The 21,426-nt window shown below is 46.9% G+C and overlaps 1 protein-coding gene across 2 annotated transcripts in view; it reads right to left on the reverse strand.

The window, feature by feature from the left end:
* Positions 1-21,011, reverse strand: part of opn5 (opsin 5) — a 30,787-nt gene extending 9,776 nt beyond the window's left edge. Inside the window, exons 1-4 of one of the 2 annotated variants that reach the window (XM_020056034.2) lie at positions 20,922-21,011; positions 20,754-20,793; positions 18,774-18,929; positions 10,258-10,377 (exon numbers count right to left, since the gene is read on the reverse strand). In XM_020056034.2, the coding sequence (XP_019911593.1) occupies positions 10,258-10,377; positions 18,774-18,906 (253 nt within the window). In that variant the 5' untranslated portion in view covers positions 18,907-18,929; positions 20,754-20,793; positions 20,922-21,011. Of the gene's footprint in view, positions 1-10,257; positions 10,378-18,773; positions 18,930-20,753 lie in introns of both variants that reach the window. The other variant, XM_010882669.3, reaches the window with a different exon arrangement.
* Between the last annotated feature and the right edge of the window lie 415 nt (positions 21,012-21,426).

Below are 21,426 nucleotides of genomic sequence, written 5' to 3' on the forward strand. Positions count from 1 at the left end.
TAAATCAGAATTATCTTAAACTGGAGTAAAAAACTATAAATCCAGTTTAACACATCAGAAGTAATAATACAGCTACCGGTATGAGTAAACTACAGCGGGACTCTCGAGCTGCGGCACGTGCGTGCATAGTTAATATATGCCTTCCATCTGATATTGTGTACATGGCATTTGAATTGAGCTATTGCCTGTATTGGAGTATTCTTGTTTCTTCAGCTGAACTCTGAAATATTTGGAATACGGTTTCCGATGTGGTGGCAAGTAATTACATCCTAATGACATCATAAGCAAAGTACATTGTAGCAACGAAAATAGGAGTTAAGCTTTTCCAGTTGTAGTTACGTAAGATCGGTACCAAACGTATGTTTTTACATTGTCAATACGTCATTTAATTACCTTTCGATAGATACTTTCGTAACTCCAGTTTTATGAGTGGAGCTTCGCTCATAGGGGCTTCGCTCCTATGGCTTTAACCCTCTGCCAATAGGCAGTCACTGAAAATTTAAATATGCAAATCACACCTCTCATGGCCATCTGCACCATGGCTATAAAAGAGGTTATATTTCGTGGAGCTCCGCCCCCTAGAGGGGCTTCAGCTCCTAGTGGTTTACCCATGCCACGTCAGCGGCCGTACTGAAAACTCATTATGCAAGATGCATCAGCCAATCAGGGCACGCCTGCCCCTATATATGACCCTTGAGCCCAGAGAACGTCCTCCCTTTTTATTCAGCAACAGTTTGTTGAATACGTCTGATTACTCTCAGCCTGAGAATATTTTTGCCGTCGACTTTCTTCAGCTCGACGTTCTCAAGATGAACAAGTATTTCGCCGCCGCTTGCCGCTGCGCCGACCAGGATCCGCATTCTGCATGTGTTTCCTGCCTGGGTCCGGCACACGCTTGTGACGGTCTCACTGATCCCCCGGCTTGCTCCTCCTGCGCCGTCCTGTCCCTCCCTACACGTGTAGAGAGGGCAGCCTACTTTCAACAGGAGGTGGACGTCCCCGCCGTGCTGAGCTCCTGCGAGGACAACGACGAGGACGACATGCTATCAGTGGAGGACGGTTCTACGCAGAGCTCCCCTGACCCAAGCGAGCTCGCTCCCTTCCCACGTGGGCTGTGGTGGCGGTTCCCACGCCTCTCCTTCTCTCCGGGGAGAACTCGAGGACGACTTTTCTTCCGCTGCCTCTCTCCGTCCGCCCCCTCTCCGCGTGGAGTTTGCGGGTATGATTGAGAGAGCAGCTCTCCGTATCCAGCTGCCTTTGCCTCCCCTGCCTACACCAAAGCAGCCTTCGGATATGTCCTTCGGTTCCTGGGCTGAGCGAGTGAAACCGGTGGACTCCCCTGCTCCTGAAGTCCGTGGTTTTAAAGGCTTCGCCGAGGGTTCCTGGTCTGCTCCAGCTTCTGCCAGGGCGCCCGTCAGATCCTACGCCACCTTCACCAAGGTCCATGGTCGTCTCGCCCCTATCAGCTCTGCCACTCCGCCGTTGGAACCCGAGCTGGCCGCTCACTTCCTTCCTTCCTGGGGCTGGTCCGGTAAGAAGCCTGCCCTGCCTTCTACCAAGGACCGTTTCTCAGGACAGCTTTGGGACAAGGTTTATGTTCTGGGATCTCAAGCCCTGGCCGCGGCGAACAACGTTGCTCTCCTCGCGTCAGCGGCTTCCCACATCTTGGACCGTTCATCTTCCCCGTCGTCACGTGACGTCGAGGAAGTAGCGGCTAATCTCAAGGCTATCCTCCACCTTAACCAGGCTCAGACTGTCTGCGCTGGGCGCTCTGTGGCATCGGCTGTCGTCGGTCACCGTCATCCTCTCCCAGGAGGGCTTGTTTGGCGACGCTGTCCACACGGCCATAGCGTCTTTTAAGAAGACGGACGAGGGACGGAAGGAGCTATCCCGGCACCTTCCTTTAGCCGGTTCATCTGCCCGTTCTGCTACACGGTCCTCTTCTCATCGCCAGGGTTCTTCCGCCAGACGTCGCCAGCGCCGTCATGTCTCTGCCACCGCTTCCGCTGCTGCCCCAGCCCCTCCTGCCACGGCAGACTACCCGCTCCCAAACTCAGCGTCCCCTGGCCGTCTAAGAAGCCCAGACCATCCTGACTAGGCGTGGAGCGGGCTGTGAGTGGCAACGTTGCCCTCACGGCCCCCGTCTCTTCCTTCACCAAAAGAGCAAGGGCTTAGTCTGACGGCGTCGCAGACTCGGCCCGGCATTCTTTACATTTTAATAAACAGGCTAAACGTTACTTGGGCGTAAGTTGTGCTTTTGTGCAGGCTCAGGCGGTGTCTGAGACTGTTAAATCACTTGAGAATTCCACATGCCCTAGTTTGCCTCCTTCGGTGGCTATTAGAGACTCGGTGAACGCTCTCCCTGTCTCTATGCCAGCCCCGTTGGATATAAGCAGTGGCGCAAATGAGCGGCTTTTCCCTCATTCTCGCCCTGCAGCTGGTAGGTTCTCTAATGTGTTTACTTGTGCACGTTCTATTCCTTTCCCTGCTCTCTGTAGGGATAGGAGTTCTGTTGGTAACTGTCAGGATAGCGAGTATGTTCGGGGTGTAATAAGTATAACTTCTCGCTCCTCTCTACCTGCCAGCTCTGATAGACTTAAGTGCCGGCTAGCGGTTTCGGAGTCGTCTCTTATCCCGCTACCCGCCAGTCAGGCGGCGTCTCATTCTGCTCGCAGCGAGAAGATCACGCGTCAGGGATCACCGGCTCTCGCCTCTGTCTCGCTTCCTGCCCTCCCTGACCGTTCCAGTCTTGCTTACCCTACCCGGCGTCTCCTTGCCAACGCGTCCCCGCTCAGGGTGCAACGTCCGCGTATGCAAATGCCGGGCTCCACTCAGGTTCCTATAAGTGAGAGCGCAGGGTTTCACGTACTGCGGGATGGCTCAGTGGATAGCGCCTCAGTGTTTTTTCTCACCCCTTTCCCCTCCTGCCCTCCTTGGGCCGCGTCTCTCCCTCTCGGGTCGAGCTTGGCGGCGGTAAGGGCGGAGAGGGAATTCGAGTCTTTCCTTGCCAACGCCCCCCAACTACCTGCTCTTTCTCTCTCAGAGCATTATTGGGAGTGGCGTCAGCATTGTTCCATGTCACTGTGGCTCGATTGAACGATCAAGCGGGGCTATCTGATCCAGTTCAGATCTGTTCCACCCCCCTTCTTGGGGATAGTGGAGACGGTGATGTCATCGCCGGACAGGGTGTCCGCTCTGCTGTCGGAGGTGACGGAACTGTTGAGCAAAAGAGTGATCTCCGAGGTCCCGGAGGATCTCAAGCAGAACGGTTTTTACTCCCGTTACTTCCTGGTTCCCAAGAAGACAGGGGGAGTGAGACCGATCTTGGACTTGCGCAATCTGAATGCGCACGTGGCCAAGCGCCCGTTCCGTATGCTCACCACCAGCCGTCTGCTCGAGGCCTTTCTACCGGGGGACTTCTGCTCGAGCATAGACCTCAAGGATGCTTACTTCCATATCCCGATCGTTCGCAGGCACAGGAAGTTCTTCCGCTTTGCCTTTCTAGGAAAGGCGTACGAGTATACGAGGATTCCATTCGGCTACGCTCTAGCCCCACGCACATTCTCCAAATGTCTGGAGTCGGCTCTGGAGCCTCTACGCAGGGAGGGCATCAGGATCCTGGCCTATCTAGACGACCTCCTAATTCTAGCGTCGTCCCTGGGACTGGCCAGGTCACACACTGTCCGTGTGGTGTCCTTCCTCACACGACTGGGTCTCACGGTGAATTGGAAGAAGAGTGCGCCGAGACCAGCCCAGCAGGTTTCTTACCTGGGTCTGGTCATGGACACACGCACAATGAGAGCGCGTATTTCGGACTCGAGGGCTCTCGATCTGCTTTCGGCTCTCAACCTTTGCCGGCCGCCCTGCAGGCGCCCGGTTCGGGCCATCATGTCCCTGCTGGGCATGATGGCCGCGGCTCACAAGGTGGTTCCCCTGGGCCTGCTACACATGCGCAGCCTACAGGCCTGGTTTGCCCGCCAACGGGTCGACCCGGCACGTCAACGGAACCGGGCCTTGTCCCTGCCGGCCACGCCTACTAGGGGATTTGAGCTATTGGAGGGACCCCCTGGTTCTTTCTCAGGGCGTCCCGTTGGGCAGAGTGTCGGAATGCATCCAGGTCTTCACGGACGCATCTCTCCACGGATGGGGCGGGGTGTGCCTGGGTCAGGCAGTCGGAGGCGTGTGGCCTCCCGGTACTCGCCACATCAACCTGCTGGAGCTAGACACGGTCTTATTGATGCTTATGCATTTCTCAGACCTAGTCGAGGGCCGCGATGTCCTGATTCGCTCGGACAATCGGGCCACGGTCGCTTACATCAATCGTCAAGGGGGGGTCAGGTCTCCTGCTCTCCACCAGGCAGCGACACAGCTCTGGCTATGGGCTTGTGCCCATCTCCGCTCCCTAGCTGCGGCCCACATTCCGGGTCATCTGAATGTGGGCGCGGACATGATGTCTCGGAGCGGCCTCCATCACGACGAATGGCGCCTCCACCCAGACATCGTCTCCCGCATCTGGCTGAGATTTGGGGAAGCTCAGGTGGACCTGTTTGCGTCCAGGCGGAACGCACACTGTCGCCTGTGATTCTCCCTGTCTCAAGCGGATCGCCCCCCTCTGGGGGTGGACGCGTTCGCGCACCACCCCTGGCCCCGGGGCCTCTTGTACGCGTTCCCTCCGCAACACTGCATAGCGCGCCTGCTGGCTCGGATCAGGACGGAGGGGCTTCGGGTCATCCTGGTGGCACCCGACCGCCCCTCAGCCATCTGGTATCCGGAGATGATCCAGCTGCTGGTGGACCGTCCTTGGTCAATTCCGCCCAGACAGGACACGCTGTCCCAAGCGGAGGGCTCGATTCTACACCCTCCAGTGCTCTCAGGAGCCCTCAGGGTCTGGCACCTGAGCGGGTCAGGCTCTTGAACAGGGGTCTGTCCGAAGCCGTGGTGCACACCATCCAGGGCGCTAGGGCGTCTTCTACATCCAAATTCTATTCCTCTCGCTGGAATATGTTTGTATCATGGTGCACGCAGAGGTCCTCTGACCCTTCGTGTTGTCCTGTGGAGGAGATTCTGTCGTTTCTGCAGTATCTCTTCGATATGGATAGGTCTCCTTCGACCATACGCGGCTACGCATCTGCCATCTCTGCGTGCCATGAAGGTTTTGCTGGAAAAACTGTTTTCAGCCACCCCCTTCTTCGCCGTTTCCTTTCGGGGACGAGCCGTTTACGCCCGGCGGTCAGACTGGGCGCTCCTCAATGGGACCTGGCTAAGGTGCTGGGCGCCCTCTGCGCACCCCCATTCGAGCCCTTACAACAGTGCTCTCTCAAGTTGTTCTCCCTTAAGACGGCCCTGCTTGTCGCTCTGTGCTCCGCAAAACGGGTGAGTGATCTCCGCGCTCTCTCTGTGCGCCCCGGGTGCTTGGCCATCAGAGAGGACTTGGGTTGCGCTACGTTGAGACCTAACCCATCCTTCGTGCCGAAAAGTATCACTAGTTCTTTTCGGTCAAGGACCATTCAACTACAGGCCTTCTTCCCTCCCCCGCACGCTCGGGAGGAGGACGAGAGGCTTCACAGTTTGTGCCCGGTGCGTGCCCTTGCCTTGTATGTGGAACGCACCAGGTCTATCAGATTGACTCCCCAGTTGTTTGTTTGCTATGCGAACTCCTCGTTGGGTCGTCCGCTTTCCAAACATCGTCTGTCCCATTGGCTTTGTGACTGTATCACTTTGGCCTATGGAGCTTCGGGTTCCGTTGTTCCGGAGGGTCTCCGCGCACACTCCACGCGGGGTGTTGCGGCCTCTTCTGCCCTTTTCCACGGAGTCAGAGTGGATGACATTAGCACCGCGGCGTCGTGGTCGACGCCGTTGGCGTTTGTCCGTTTTTATTTGATGGACGTGTCTCCGTCTTCCCTCCTTCATTCTGTCCTTGGGGCAGCTGCCCGGGACCTCTGAACTTACTCCTTTTTCTTTTTTGTTTATATCTTCATGCCCCTCATTTCGTGATGTGTGGTGCATGGAGGTATATTGTTGGGCCTATGCGGGATGGATACGTTTCCCTCTTGTTTGAGTACAACAGCCCTTCTTCCTGCATAGCTTATTTATTACGCTATGCTAGGGGATTACACAATTGGGCATCACCTCCTGACTTTGTCAGTTGTCGGGATGTCCGTCTTGGGGTAATTGGGATCGGATTTTTTTACTGATCCTTTTTTGGCTTACTGGTGTTCCGGGAGGGAGTACATTTTTGGCTCGCTCGCTCCGCCGTGAACCACTAGGAGCTAAAGCCCCTCTAGGGGGCGGAGCTCCACGAAATATAACGTTAGTTACCTATTGTAACTCTGGTTATATGAGTGGAGCGGAGCCCCCTAGACCTGTTGCCCTGACGTCCCATGAGTTATGCTGAATAATTTCGGGAGGACGTTCTCTGGGCTCACGGGTCATATATAGGGGCAGGCGTGCCCTGATTGGCTGATGCATCTTGCATAATGAGTTTTCAGTACGGCCGCTGACGCGGCATGGGTAAACCACTAGGAGCTAAAGCCCCTCTAGGAGGCTCCGCTCCACTCATATAACCAGAGTTACAATAGGTAACTAACGTTTTCACAATCTGCTCAGTCTCCCGACATACAGTATCTCACAGAAGTATGCCCCTCACATTTTGTCAATATTTGATTATATCTTTTCATGTGACAACACTGAAGAAATGACACTTTGCTACAATGTAAAGTAGTGAGTGTAAAGCTTGTGTAACAGTGTACATTTGCTGTTCCCTCAACATAACTCAACACACAGCCATTAATGTCTAAACCGCTGGCAACAAAAGTGAGTACACCCCTAAGTGAAAATGTCCCTGGTGACACACAGGATCCAACCGGAGACGTGCGAACCAGCGCTGTAAGCCCAGCATGCGCAGTGGGCTGATGACATGAAGCCCAGCAGCGACATGACCAAGAACACCGACACTGTACGCAACGGCCAGACGTGGTCCAGGGCCCGCAGAGTGGCCACTCACCGTGTCCTCGGAGAAACTGTGGATAACCAGTTGACTTGGCTGAGGGGTGCTCTTTTTCCAGTTCACCGCAAAACCCAGGCTAGTGAGCTGAGTCACCAACCTGACTGTGTGAACCTGGGCCTGTTCCGTCAAGTGCGCCAGAACCAAAAGGTTGTCTAGGTAGGCCAGAACTCTGACCCCTTGACACCTCAGCGCCCTAATGCCCCCCGTTTTCTTGGACACCAGGAAGTAAGGGGAATACAGCCCCTTCTCCCTCTGCTCCAACGGGACTAGGGACACTGCCTCCTTCTCTAGAAGGTCCACAATCTCTCCCTGCAGGGCAGCGACCTGCACTGGAGACACCATTACTGTTTCCACAACTCCTGAGAACGAAGGAGGTGGGCAGTGAAACTGCAACGCATAACTCTTCCTCAGGGTCCTGTCCAACCAGCCCGGCAGTGTTTATAGACAACGCCAGTGTGCATAGACGAGTTAAACAGAGCGAGCGGACGAACACACAGCTGGGGAGCTGTGGCCAGCCATTGACTTTACGCTTCACGCAGAACGTGAAGCCTCAGGGGGGGCAGCGGAACTGGCAGAAGGGGACCCAGCCGGATACACTCCTCCCTGTCCTTCTTTTGGCGCACCAGGGCCTCAGTGACTGTAGCGCCAAAGAGTGCATCCTCCTGCAACGGAGCGTTGAGGAAGGGCATCTTCTCAGGCTCCTTCAGGGAGGTGAGCGCCAGCCACAGGTGCCTGACCTGCACCACTGACATGGCCATCACCCGGCTGGCCGAGAGAGAGTTAGCCTGGGTGAACTTGATATTGGCCGGCGAAGCCCTTGCCACCTCACTCACCTCCGCCGGAGACAGCGAGGTGCGTCCCTCGGTCATCCCAGCCATGGCCACCACCAGGGGGCCCACGTTGTTGCAGGCCGCCAGGGACTGCACCAACAGGGCGTATTGCTTTTCCCCTAGGCGCAGGCGGTGCACACAGGCTCCTCTTTGGCGCCGTCACAAGCAAGCAGCGGTCCCAAACACACACAGCAAAGCGTGTGGGGTTTGACCACCACGTTAAGCTCGCTACACCGGCATGCCGACAGTGAAGTCGGCAGCCGGGGCACCGGGCTAGCAGGGACCGCTCCAGCGGTCGAAGATGGTGACGCCATCCTTGGCTTAGTAGAAATCACTGTAGACTGCATACTTAAACCTTTCTCATGAAGAAAAAAAGTAAACTGAGCAGAGTGTGAGAACCTCATTTATAGCCATGGGGCATATGGCCATGAGATGTGTGATTTGCATATTAAAATTTTCAGTGACTGCCTATTGGCAGAGGGGTAAACCAATAGGAGCAAAGCCCCTATGGGCAAAGCTTCACGATCTAGAACTGCGACGTCCAGAGCAAGTGTGGAAGGTTTGGTCATTGAATTACCTACGGACAACGTTGCCACAACGTTGTAAGAAGGTAATGTCATGACATGACCAATCCACTACGTCATTATTGGTTGTGGTTATGTAACGTGTTTGCTGGGAATCTCCTTCCAAAATTTAAAGCTTGGAGGTTATAACAATTATAAATAGTCAATAGTATTGATGGGCTCATTCAAAAATGAGACCAACTGCTCAGATCGCGAAAATTGGTTGGGCGACTTTCACCGACTGATTTAAGAGCTCCGGTTTTTAGGAGAGGAATTTCGTAGCTACTTTCGTCTAGACCAAAAACAATACAATCAACTGTTCCAGATGGTAGGATCTCAGACCAAAATCGACACCAAGTAGCATGTTTGTAGTGTTCAATATCGTAACTGAAATTAAGAACTAAACAATCTAAAGTAAAGGGCTTGTAATAAAGCCCATGCCATGTAACATATGGTTTGCAAGCTGCTAGTTAGCTAATAAATGGTAGCCCACGTAAGTTGCCACTTGACACAATATGCTGGGGGGAGGCAGATTAGAACATGCATCCTCTGATGCAACTCAAACCAAGGTACTCCGCTTCTTAGCCAAAACCCCCAGGCTCTGACGGTATCCACCAACCAGGATTTAAACTATAGATTCACAGCTTGGTACTGCATCCATCATTACTGACAGACAGCTAGTTTCAGGGACTTTGTTCAATGTGAGCTAGCTTTTGTTGGTAAATGAAAGGACATGAAGACCTAACCAATGTCCACATTAGATAATGCATGTTGATTGTCCATTGGATACAGCGTTGCATGCTCTGCCATGATGAAAGACGGTGAATGACAATCAGACAAAGTATACTGCATACTTTGATTTACAGGCCTGCCAAGTAGGATAAAGACCTTCCTGCAAACGTAGAACTTACTTGCCATGTTCTCCTCTGTTTTGTTTTGCTTCATTTAGATTTTTACTCACCATCAGATATTGGTGTGGGTATTTAAAAGATTTTGCTTTTAATGGGGCAAATTTAGTGGGCACTCATGGTGGGGCTTATGAGAGCCACTGACCGAGCCACCAACCATGAGTTTAACCCGATCTTTGTTGTTTAACCCAATTTTTATTGTTTGACAGTGAATCCTTTTTTAGCTCCCTTTTGAGGGACTACATTTTGTTGGGTTAACATTTTAGTTATTTAAATGATTTTAGAAATATAGTGCAAAAAAGGCATTATCATAATTTTCATAGGAAAGTGTTATGTAAAACTTAGTGTCTACATATCTTATTTTTAAACAGGAACCTAACATTGTTAACTGGTCCTTTAAAATTAGGTTAAAGTTACATCCACATGGTGGCAATAAGGGATAAATAAAATAATTATGTTAATATTGGACAAATTGTAGTTTTTGGCCACAATGGTAAATTGCCCTGTGACACGAACACATTAGAAAGCAATTCATTGAAAACAATTAAATTAGTTTATTAGGGAAAAGAGCAATTACGCACCACAAAGCAAAAAGATATCACGTGGACTCAATTAATGACAGTTGTTATTTGTATGATGAGTTTAAAGCAACACAATAAAATCACTCTCTCTCTTATACAAACTATCCGGATTTTGAGACCATTGTTATTCACTATAGTAGCAAATACATTGATGGTTTGTCAGTCGTTACTGTATATCCAACCACACTATCATCTTCCAATCACGTACAAACATTGTTTATATTGAGTAAATGCTGTTTTAAAGGTATCCACTTATTAAATTATTCTTGTGACCAGAATACATGAGATTATAAACACTCAATCTACCTTGTTCTGTACAGAGAGAGACTGATGAACTGTATTTAAAATAGTTGACGTGGAAGCATTTACCTGATATTCCAAAGTCAAAGATGGCTAAGTTGAATGTCATGATCTCAGGCGGCCTTAGCTTAGTTTTCCTTTTGATAGTTGTGTATATAACATAGCCGTTCCCTGTGGCAGACATGATTCCTGTAGAGATAACAGAGGACAAGAGCAAGATGTGATTTACTATCTTTTTATGACTAAATTTGATTGTATTGTGCTGTTTTTAAATCCCAAGACCATTACATGATAATGATGCATACTGCAGCCTGCTGTAGAATAAATAATTACAAGACGACGAAGGGGTTGTGGGTAATTGCAAAGACAGTAGACACCCCTGTTCATGTTGGTCAAAATTGAATTCAATTCAAAGAAATCCTTGGGTCGGTCCTTCTTTCAGTTTGCAGCACCCTATGATTAGAATACACTACAGATAACAACTAAATGATCAACATTTGTCACAGTTGACACATTCAAACACAAAATGGCCAACGCACTTACCGAAACCTGTAACTGCTTCATGTGATGATTTTACTCCTGTCCAGATATGTCTTTCTACTCCAAACATATTTGTCTTCTGGTGTATTGTTTTTATACTGCCTGCTGACAGGACTGTTTATCATATATGTTTAGATCATGTTTGTCATCTGGTTTATTGTATTTATACTGCCTGCTGACGGGACTGTTTATCATATATGTTTAGATCATGTTTTTCTATTTTTATCATGTTTGTCTATGTTTATCATGGTTGTCTATGTTTATCATATACAGGGGATATAAAAAGTCTACACACCTCTGTTAGAATGCCAGGAATGCAAGCATGATGCTGCCACCACCAAGCCTCACTGTGGGTATGGTGTTCTTTGGGTCATGTGCAGTGTTGTTTTTGAGCCAAACATACATTTTGGAATTATGGCCAAAAACTTCAACCTTGGTTTCATCAGACCAGAACACATTTTCCCACGTGCTTTTGGCCGGGCTTGGATGTTTTGCTTTGTAAGAAAAGGCTTTCGTCTTTGTCACCCTACCCCATAGCCCATTCATATGAAGAATACGGGAGATTGTTGTCACATGTAGCACACAGCCAGTACTTGCCAGACATTCCTGCAGTTCCTTTAATGTTGCTGTAGGCCTCTTGGAGGCCTCCCTGACCAGTTTTATTCTCATCTTTTCATACATTTTGGAGGGACGTCCAGTTCTTGGTAATGTCTCTGCCATATTTTCTCCAATGACTGTCTTCACTGTGTTCCATGGTATATCTAATGCTTTGGAAATTATTCTGCACCCTTCTCCTGACTGATATCTTTCAACAATGAGATCCCTCTGATGCTTTGGAAGCTCTCTACAGACCATGGCTTTTGCTTTGAGATGCAACTAAGAAAATGTCAGGCAAATCCTACTAGAACAGCTGAACTTTATTTTTGATAAATCAGAGTCACTTTAAATGATGGCAGGTGTGTAATGACTTCTATTTAATATGAGTTTCAATGTGATTGGTTCATTCCGAACACAGCCACATCCCCAGTTATAAGAGGGTGTGCACACTTATGCAACCAGGTTAGTGTAAGGTTTTTATTTTTCATTTTTCCCTCTTGAAGATTTCTGTTGAATTGTTCACATTATAGGTTACATTAAAAATTGAAAAAGTTCTGACATTATTTATCTTTGTCTCTTTCTTTTACATCACAAAAACATGCCATTTTCACAAGGATGTGTAGACCTTTTATAGCTACTTTTAATGTTTCCTGATAGTTGCTTCATAGTTAAGTGTTGTTTCTAACAATGTTGTGGTTTTAAAGTTTCTTGTTAGTTGTTTCGTAGTTTATTGGTGTTTTTATGTGTGTTTTGGTTTCTTGCTTGTTAGTACTATGTTTTTTCTTCTATGTTATCTGTCTGTGTTGTCTGTAGTTTTTATTTATTACCCACACCCATTGCCTACAGGAGCTCTTTATCTATCTCCTCCTGCCAGTCCGTCGTTGTAAATAAGAATTTTTTCTTAACTGACTTGCCTGGTAAAATAAAGGTTAAAAATCATTAGACTTGGCATTCAGTACACTATAATGAAACAATATAATGAAACTGTTTTCGGCATCTGCCCTCAATCTGAAAATGTTGATCTACTATTAGAACTAATTGATTTACATGTGCAAAAGAAATACAGTAAATTTGTCATTGCCGTGACATTTGAATTGCTTTCAAGTCATCACTGTACTTGTGTGTGTGTGTGTGTGTGTGTGTGTGTGTGTGTGTGTGTGTGTGTGTGTGTGTGTGTGTGTGTGTGAGAAAACAGTGAATTCAATCAAATTGCACATGAAAACTAATTGACACTCTCATCCCATTTCAGGGTGCCAAATATAGTAGGCAAGCTTTTCCTTCACATTTGAAGCCTGCAGCTGTTTTCTATCAATGTAAATACTACACAAGATGTCCATCACAAGGCAAATGGACAGAACGAGCAAAATATTAATTATAAAGCAAAGATTAACATTACCAAAAAGATGGCATGAGGGAAGTGTGGTGAAAAAAGTGGAAAGGTCTTGATTGTTAACTCAATCACCCAATCTAAATCCATATTTGCATGCCTTTACAGGCTGAGGACAATACCAAAGGCTAAAAACGCCTCAAAACAAGCAAGAACGGAAATTAGCTGCGGTACAGGCCGGGCAGAGCATCACCAGTAAAGATACCAAGCATTGGGTGATGTGCACGGTCAAAGATTCCAAGAAATCATTGCATGCAAAGGATATGCTACCGACCACTAAACACAACTTCTTTATTGGGGCGATAATGTTCAAAATGTGATTTATTTCAAAATTATTATTACAATACGGGTGAATACCCCCCCAATTGAAGCTGTCCTTTAATCCCACAGTCATTGTAATATTTCATATCCAAAGTCCATGAAAACAGGGTAAAAATATTTCACTGTCCAAATATTTTTGGAGTTCACTAGTGTATACATACCGGTCCATACTAATGTCAGTGTGCTCCTAAAAGCTTCACTTCCTCTACTGTACCTATATCCTAACTGGGCTTTAACTATTGGTGCTTGGACGCAACAAATGAGTTGAGCTTCACAAAATCACCCAAACTAATAGCAAAATCAGCAATATTTTAAGTGCCAGAGCACCAGTCTCTTCACATTTTATTAGACTCCCTTTACACCATAACAAATTGTGCAATGGCATGGAGGAGTGACATTGCAATGACAAGAGTTGACAAAGACTGGAATGTTAGCTACAGAGACTGGTATGTTAGCTACAGAGACTGGTGTGTTAGCTACAGAGACTGGTGTGTTAGCTACAGAGACTGGTGTGTTAGCTACAGAGACTGGTGTGTTAGCTACAGAGACTGGAGTGTTAGCTACAGAGACTGGAATGTTAGCTACAGAGACTGGAATGTTAGCTACAGAGACTGGTATGTTAGCTACAGAGACTGGTATGTTAGCTACAGAGACTGGTATGTTAGCTACAGAGACTGGTATGTTAGCTACAGAGACTGGTATGTTAGCCACAGAGACTGGTATGTTAGCCACAGAGACTGGTATGTTAGCCACAGAGACTGGTATGTTAACCACAGAGACTGGTATGTTAGCCACAGAGACTGGTATGTTAGCCACAGAGACTGGTATGTTAGCCACAGAGACTGGTATGTTAGCCTCAGAGACTAGTATGTTAGCTTCAGAGACTAGTATGTTAGCTTCAGAGACTAGTATGTTAGCTTAAGAGACTGGTATGTTAGCTTCAGAGACTGGTACTCGGACTGGGATACTGCAGGTTGCCATTAGCTTTATGATTTCATGTCTGTGTGATTTTAAAGTGGTCGGTTAAAGGACATGCATCTAGCACACAGATGCTAGCATTGGGACCATGATTGTGTTGAGAAGGAGCGACATGGGGCCGCCTTCCCGTGGGCTCACCACGCACAGGAGGGACCACAAACCCGGTGGTGGACACCGGAAGTAAGGGATGCCGTCAAGCTGAAGAAGGAGTCCTATCAGGCCTGGTTGGCTTGTGGGACTCCTGAGGCAGCTGACGGGTACCGGCAGGCCAAACGGACTGCAGCCCGGGTGGTTGTGGAGGCAAAAACTCGGGCCTGGGAGGAGTTCGGTGAGGTTATGGAGGACTATCGGCTGGCCTCGAAGAGATTCTGGCAAACCGTCCGGCGCCTCAGGAGAGGGAAACAGTGCCCTACCAATGCTGTTTACAGTAGAGGTGGGCAGCTGTTGACCTCAACTGGGGATGTCGTCGGGCGGTGGGAGGAGAACTTTGAGGATCTCCTCAATCCCGCTGTCTTCCATTGAGGAAGCAGAGGATGAGGGCTCAGAGGTGGACTTGTGCATCACCTGGGCTGAAGTCACAGAGGTAGTCAAGAAACTCCTCGGTGGCAAGGCACCAGGGGTGGATGAGATTCGCCCTGAGTAACTCAAGTCTCTGGATGTTGTGGGGCTGTCTTGGTTGACACGCCTGTGCAACATCGCGTGGCGGTCGGGACAGTGCCTCTGGGATGGCAGACCTGGGTGGTGGTCCCTCTTTTTAAGAAGGGGGACCGGAGGGTGTGTTTCAATTATAGGGGGATCACACTTCTCAGCCTCCCCGGGAAAGTCTATGCCAGGGTTCTGGAGAGGAGAATACGGCCGATTGTAGAACCTCGGATTCAGGAGGAACAGTGTGGTTTTCGTCCAGGCCGTGGAACACTGGACCAGCTCTATACCCTCTACGGGGTGTTGGATGGTTCACGGGAGTTTGCCCAACCAATCCACATGTGTTTTGTGAATTTGGAGAAGGCATTCGACTGTGTCCCTCGCAGCATCCTGTGGAGAGTGCTTCGGGAATATGGGGTCCTGGGTCCTTTGCTAAGGGCTGTCAGGTCCCTGTATGACCGAAGCAGGAGCTTGGTCCGCATTGCCGGCAGTAAGTCAGACTTGTTCCCAGTGCATGTTGGACTCCGGCAGGGCTGCACTTTGTCGCCGGTTCTGTTCGTAATTTTTATGGACAGAATTTCTAGGCGCAGCCAGGGGCCGGAGGGTGTCAGGTTTGGGGACCACACGATTTCGTCTCTGCTCTTTGCGGATGATGTTGTCGTGTTGGCCCCTTCAAACCAGGACCTTCAGCATGCACTGGGACGGTTTGCAGCCGAGTGTGAAGCAGTGGGGATGAGAATCAGTACCTCCAAATCCGAGGCCATGGTCCTCAATCGGAAAAGGGTGGCTTGCCCACTTCAGGTTGGTGGAGAGTGCCTGCCTCAAGTGGAGGAGTTAAAGTATCTAGGGGTCTTGTTCACGAGTGAGGGAAGGATGGAACGGGAGATTGACAGACGGATCGGTGCAGCTTCTGCAGTAATGCGGTCGATGTATCGGTCTGTCGTGGTGAAGAAAGAGCTGAGCCATATGGCAAAGCTCTCGATTTACCGGTCAATCTAAGTTCCTACTCTCACCTATGGTCATGAGCTTTGGGTCATGACCGAAAGGACAAGATCCCGGATACAGGCGGCCGAAAATGAGCTTTCTCTGCAGGGTGGCTGGGCGATCCCTTAGAGATAGGGTGAGAAGCTCGGTCAACCGGGAGGAGCTCAGAGTAGAGCCGCTGCTCCTCCACATCGAGAGGGGTCAGCTGAGGTGGCTTGGGCATCTGTTTCGGATGCCTCTGGAACGCCTTCCTGGGAAGGTGTTCCGGGCCCGTCCCACCAGGAGGAGACCCCGGGGAAGACCTAGGACACGCTGGAGGGACTATGTCTCCCGGCTGGCCTGGGAACACCTCGGTGTCCCCCCGGAAGAGCTGGAGGAAGTGTCTAGGGAGAGGGAAGTCGGGGCATCTCTGCTTAGACTGCTGCCCCCGCGACCCGGCCCTGGATAAACGGAAGATGATGATGATGATTCAACACTATTTTGCCCGCTAAACGTATTCCTAAATTCAGGACCCTGGGACTTAACACCTCCCTTTGCAATTGGATCCTAGACTTCCTGACAAGCCGACCCCAGGTGGTGAGAATGGGCAACCTCACCTCCTCTGTGCTGACCCTGAGTATCGAAGCCCCTCAGAGCTATGTAGAGGAGGTAGGGGACCTGGCTACATGGTGCCAGGACAACAACCTCTCTCTCTCAATGTCTGCAAGACTAAGGAGGTGATCATGGACTTCAGAAAGCATTAAAGGGTGGGTCATGTCCCCATACACATCCATGGAACTGAAGTTGAGAGAGTCTCTGATTTCAAGTTCCTTGGTGTGTTCATCAAAGATCAGACTCTGGCAATCAGACATCAGACTCTGCTGTAAAAACTGTCCAAAAGCATCTATACTTCCATATTGTACATACTCCCCATTTCAACACTCTTTGGAATTGCTGCTAGTTTTGATTGTTATGTATATTTTTGCTTTGTATCTTTCTTAAAGCTTACTGCGTAGATGTCACAATGCCATGTCACAACAATTTCACTGTTCAGAATGATGCATGTTATTCGGCACATTTTACAAATAAAATAGTTTAACTATTGCAGTAGCAACTGTTGCCTCCATTCTATAAAACATGTATTGTAAACCTGTCACCAGGGGAATTTCAGCTTCCATTGTTTTAAAGTCCATTGAAAACTCCCATTAAGGTGAAATAAAGACACACTTCACCTAGTAGTAGACAACATTGATCTTCTGCTCTATTCTATCATGTGTGAAATGAGTGTATAGGATACGAAAAGCAGACTCTCTAGTGCTTGTTTCCATTCTCGGGTAAAATGTCCCATTCACTCTGAACTGGATCAGCTGAATGACCCTGATTCATACACAAAGCAATTTATTGAGAGAAATTCAATGAGGGGACAAATCTATTTTCTCTTTCATTCCAAGTCTATCATATGATAAACAGGTTGGAACAAATTACAAAAGGGTCAGTTTTATTTATTCATTTTTCAGTGAAGAACGAAAGCACAGGATGTGCTGAAACATCTTGGAGTAAAATCTATTTCTAATTAAATAGAAATATATTTTGTGGATCTGTATTCATACATGTATGTATATTTACAATAACTACTACAGTTTATTCTTTACTCAAAAAAATCTGAAAAGGAATGATCCTAATAAGATTCAAGTCTACCAGGCTCTACTCAGTAAACATGCTACAGTACCAATCAAAAGTTTGGACACATTTACCCTTTCAAGTGAATGGGTAGGTTGTCCAACCTTTTGACTGGTACAGTACCTCTGCTCATAGGTGTCCAACCTACCACAAGGAGTCACGAGACAAAGTGGTCTGACATCCAGAGGTGGAAAAGGTACAAACTACAAGTACTCAACTGGATTTGGCTGTGTTCACCACTTTAGGGAAGTATCTAATTACAATCTAAGTAGCCAGGTAAAGGGAGTTCAAAACTAACCAGTGATCAATTAAATAAAAAGGAAGAGTGTAAATGTCCAATTAATGTTACTGGTTAGTTAAGAACTCTGTTTCTCTTGTCATTTTGCTCCAAAACTGGTGAACACTTTTACTTTGTACTTTTTCCACGACATCCACTCGTACACGATAGGTGGCGGTTTGACAACCGTACAGTCCTCTGCGGGACCCCCCCCCCGGAACTGTGGGGCAGTTACTTAGCTCCTATACCTTAACATATTCAACAGAAATATCTGTTTAACCAAATTCCCACAAATTCCCCTTGACCAACAAGCCTGTTGTTAGGCAGGATAACTGCAATCACTCACAACAACACAACGCTGGAAAAACAGGACAAGTATACTAATGCATACTCCAACCTAGCTAGCCGCATACATGATTCCAAATACTTTCGGTTTGGATTATTTGATACTATTGATTAAGTTACATAATGTCTATACTAATGCCTTGTCTAGTGAACAGAACAGCTGGGTTGTGTCTGGCTCTCAAAGAGACTGACATTCTGATGAAGACATGCAACGGAGAGATGTTTTTTTTTGTCTTTGCACATGATTCAAATTGTAAAATGATACTCCATACTAATGTTGAATAGACTACAAAAATAATTCCCTTTCTAGTTCTCACTTTGTGGTCTCACACATCCTGCATGCCAGCTTGTTGTTTCATGACTCACGACTCAATGTCCAACGGGTTAGAAATTGGTTGAGCTTATAATTCTTCTCTTAGACTCTGTATCATTAAATTGGACCAGTGAAACGAATGTGCAGAAGATACTGAAGTTTCAACATCCAATAGTTATTGTATGCCTAGATAATGTAACTTCATATTAATATTATGGACAATATCCCTGTGTTCTATGTATTGTATATATTAAATGAGACAATGTGTTAACCTAACCCTAATCTTTCAGAAAAGTTTCATTAAAATTATTTTACTTGTTCATGTCTTTCCTTATCATATGTCAGAAAGTAAAAGCCATTAGTAATTTGTTCGGTGCACAGTATATGTGTGTTTGTACACTATCCAGATAAGAAAGTCTGAGCCAGTGACCTAAGGCTGCCCAATGGTCCAGGCTACAGGGTGGAAAAGTTGCATTCTTGTTGAGCAGAGAATTTTATTATGGCCGTATGCAGGTACAGCCTTGTACTTCATCGACACATACCTACAACCAAGATGTAGAAGGCAGCCACGATGTCAGCCTCCTTGGACAGCTTCGAGGCGAAAGGATCGCCCACCAAAAGGTAATGGGGGACATAACCGGGGTGAGCTGAGGTGTCATTCCCTGTCAGAGCCATGTTAATGGAGTGGCAGCCGTGTCCTGTGGAGCCAAAACAAAAATAGCTGGTTCAGTATAAGACAATTGGAAATACACTTGTCACCTATTAAGTGTTGTTGACACCCTGTATTTTTGAAGACAGATTTTGTTCCTGTTGCCCATTTTGAAGCCTAATCAAGCAGAGTGAAAAGTTTCAGGAATCAGGTGTGAATTGGCATCCCTTTCCTGGAAATTCAACCTACAGTAACTAACCACATTCAGTGATCCCTGGCATTGATCAAAGGGTCATAAGAGAGCAGGCATCTGCTCCAGAAGAAGCGGAAAAACATCTGATCCTTAGTTCACATTCTTGAACTGAATTTAATCAGTCCACACAACCATGATGTTCAGACTTAGTATGGTACCAGTAATGGAATGGCAGGAGAGGGAATTTAATCAAACTCATTTTGTCACCACGAGGCTCTGTCTGATGTCCTGTTGATTGTCATTGGTTATCTCTCCCTACACACCCTGCAAAGACTCACCTCTCATCAGCACAAGAAAGCACAGGGAAAATTGGAAATACCCACAAGACATGAGGAGAAGCTGGTTACTTCAGCAAAGACCATCAGAAAGAATATCTCTGTCTTTCTAGTGTTGTCGGTGGACACATTTCCATATGCTTTAGTGCTTTATGTACAGTGTTTTCATGCCAAACCCTCAAATAAGCTTTTATATTGTGTCACTTTTAACTGATACACTACATTAAGTGCCTTGAAACTGGGTGGTGAACAATTGTTATCCAACAGGAGAGATGGCAGTGGCTGGCTACTGCCCACAGACACTTCAACAATGACATTTCTCATTCTATGTACTGTAACAAAAGGTCACAAATTGGCAAGGACACTCAAATAACTGTTACGGCAAGGTTAAAGGTTCTACTAACCAAGAGATCTGCCGTCTGAGGACCCTGGTTTTAAGTTGGTGATCGTGTGATTTTCGGTGTACAAAATACTCTAGACATTGCTGTTGCGGAAGGTGGCTAGGGAAAGATGCTCATCTTAGAAGTGGACTGAGGATCAAAGAGGTGTCAATAAAAGTCAGGAATAATGTGTCTGAGAAATCTGGAAAACTGTAAGAAACATAGTACCTTTGGGCTACCAAAAAACAACAGTTTTCAACATAATTAAATCCAAGCAAAGCACTAATTAGCTCCGCTGTAAATCGCCTGGTTGGACAAGGAAGACCTCTATGATGAATGACACTCACGGTAAAGACAAAAAACAGTCAGATCTATTAGGAATCTATTAGGAAATTCTCCAAGATGTATTCATGGTATTATCAACAACTACCATCCATAGACATCTTCATTAACAGAACTACAGAGCCAGTGTACACACCCTTAGTCTCAAAAGGTCACAATTAACTAAAAAAACTACCTAAACGAGCATGCAGAATTCTGTAATAAAGACATTTTAAAATAATTAACATATATTAGAGTGATTTTAACTGGCTCACATATCATTATTGAGTATTGAACTGCTGGCAGCAAATGCCTCCTAATTTGACAGTGCTTTATCTTACAGCAAAACATTGGTGGCCTAACAGGGAACTGAGTGACCCGTCAATGTGTGACATTGTTTCTATAAATTGAATATTCCCTTACAAATTACATATTTTGAGTAAATACACATTTACATTTCAGTCATTTTGCCGGGGCTCAGCAACCATCGACATAGACTAGATTATTGATTTATTACATACATACCCTTCTACAGTAACAATTCCACTTTATAAAAAAAAGAAAAAAAAGAAATCTGTAACAACAAAATCAATATAACGAGTCCCAGTAAACAAAATATAATAATAATACAGTAGCCTACTTGCCTTTACGAGTCTTCAATCATAGACCAGGGAGTATTGTTCACTTTCAAGAAAAAGAAAGAATACATTCCGCTTTAAAACTTCCACAAAATTCCAAGGAGAGAAATTACAGCTGTCCAAAATACTTCTGATAACACCAGCCGTTGGAGAAATTAGACTGCGTGCAACAACCTTTTATTCGTGCTAGAAGAAATCCTCCGTGGAGCGCTTCGCTGATTCACCTCACACTACTGCCAACACAAAAATCTTCCACAGCATATAACCGTGTCCATTAATTTACAAGTGTCACATGCTGACTTCAAAACGGACTTCAAAACATCCTGTCTAGATTGGACAAACAGGAAACCGTATAGCCTACTTCTTGGATGTCATTGAATCCATAAACGGGAGAAAATAAGCAGGGTTTTATCCGAAGAGGATGAAGTATGAAGTATTCGAAATGTTTGAGTTGTTTTTCTTCGCTTACAGATTATAGTGGGGGTCCGTGTACTTTTCGGCTAATATTTTCCGCGTTAAAATGAAAATCTGTAAAAAGATTTGTGAAATGGCATGAGTTTGTTATCCTTTTTGCATTTAATACAAAAACGGTTGTTACATTTTGAATATCTTGGCCAAATGCACATACAGAACCTGTAGCCACTTTATTAAAGGAGCCCAACCTTCAAACTTAATTATA

The sequence above is a fragment of the Esox lucius genome, chromosome 18 (assembly GCF_011004845.1).
Source record: "Esox lucius isolate fEsoLuc1 chromosome 18, fEsoLuc1.pri, whole genome shotgun sequence".
NCBI lineage: Eukaryota > Metazoa > Chordata > Actinopteri > Esociformes > Esocidae > Esox > Esox lucius.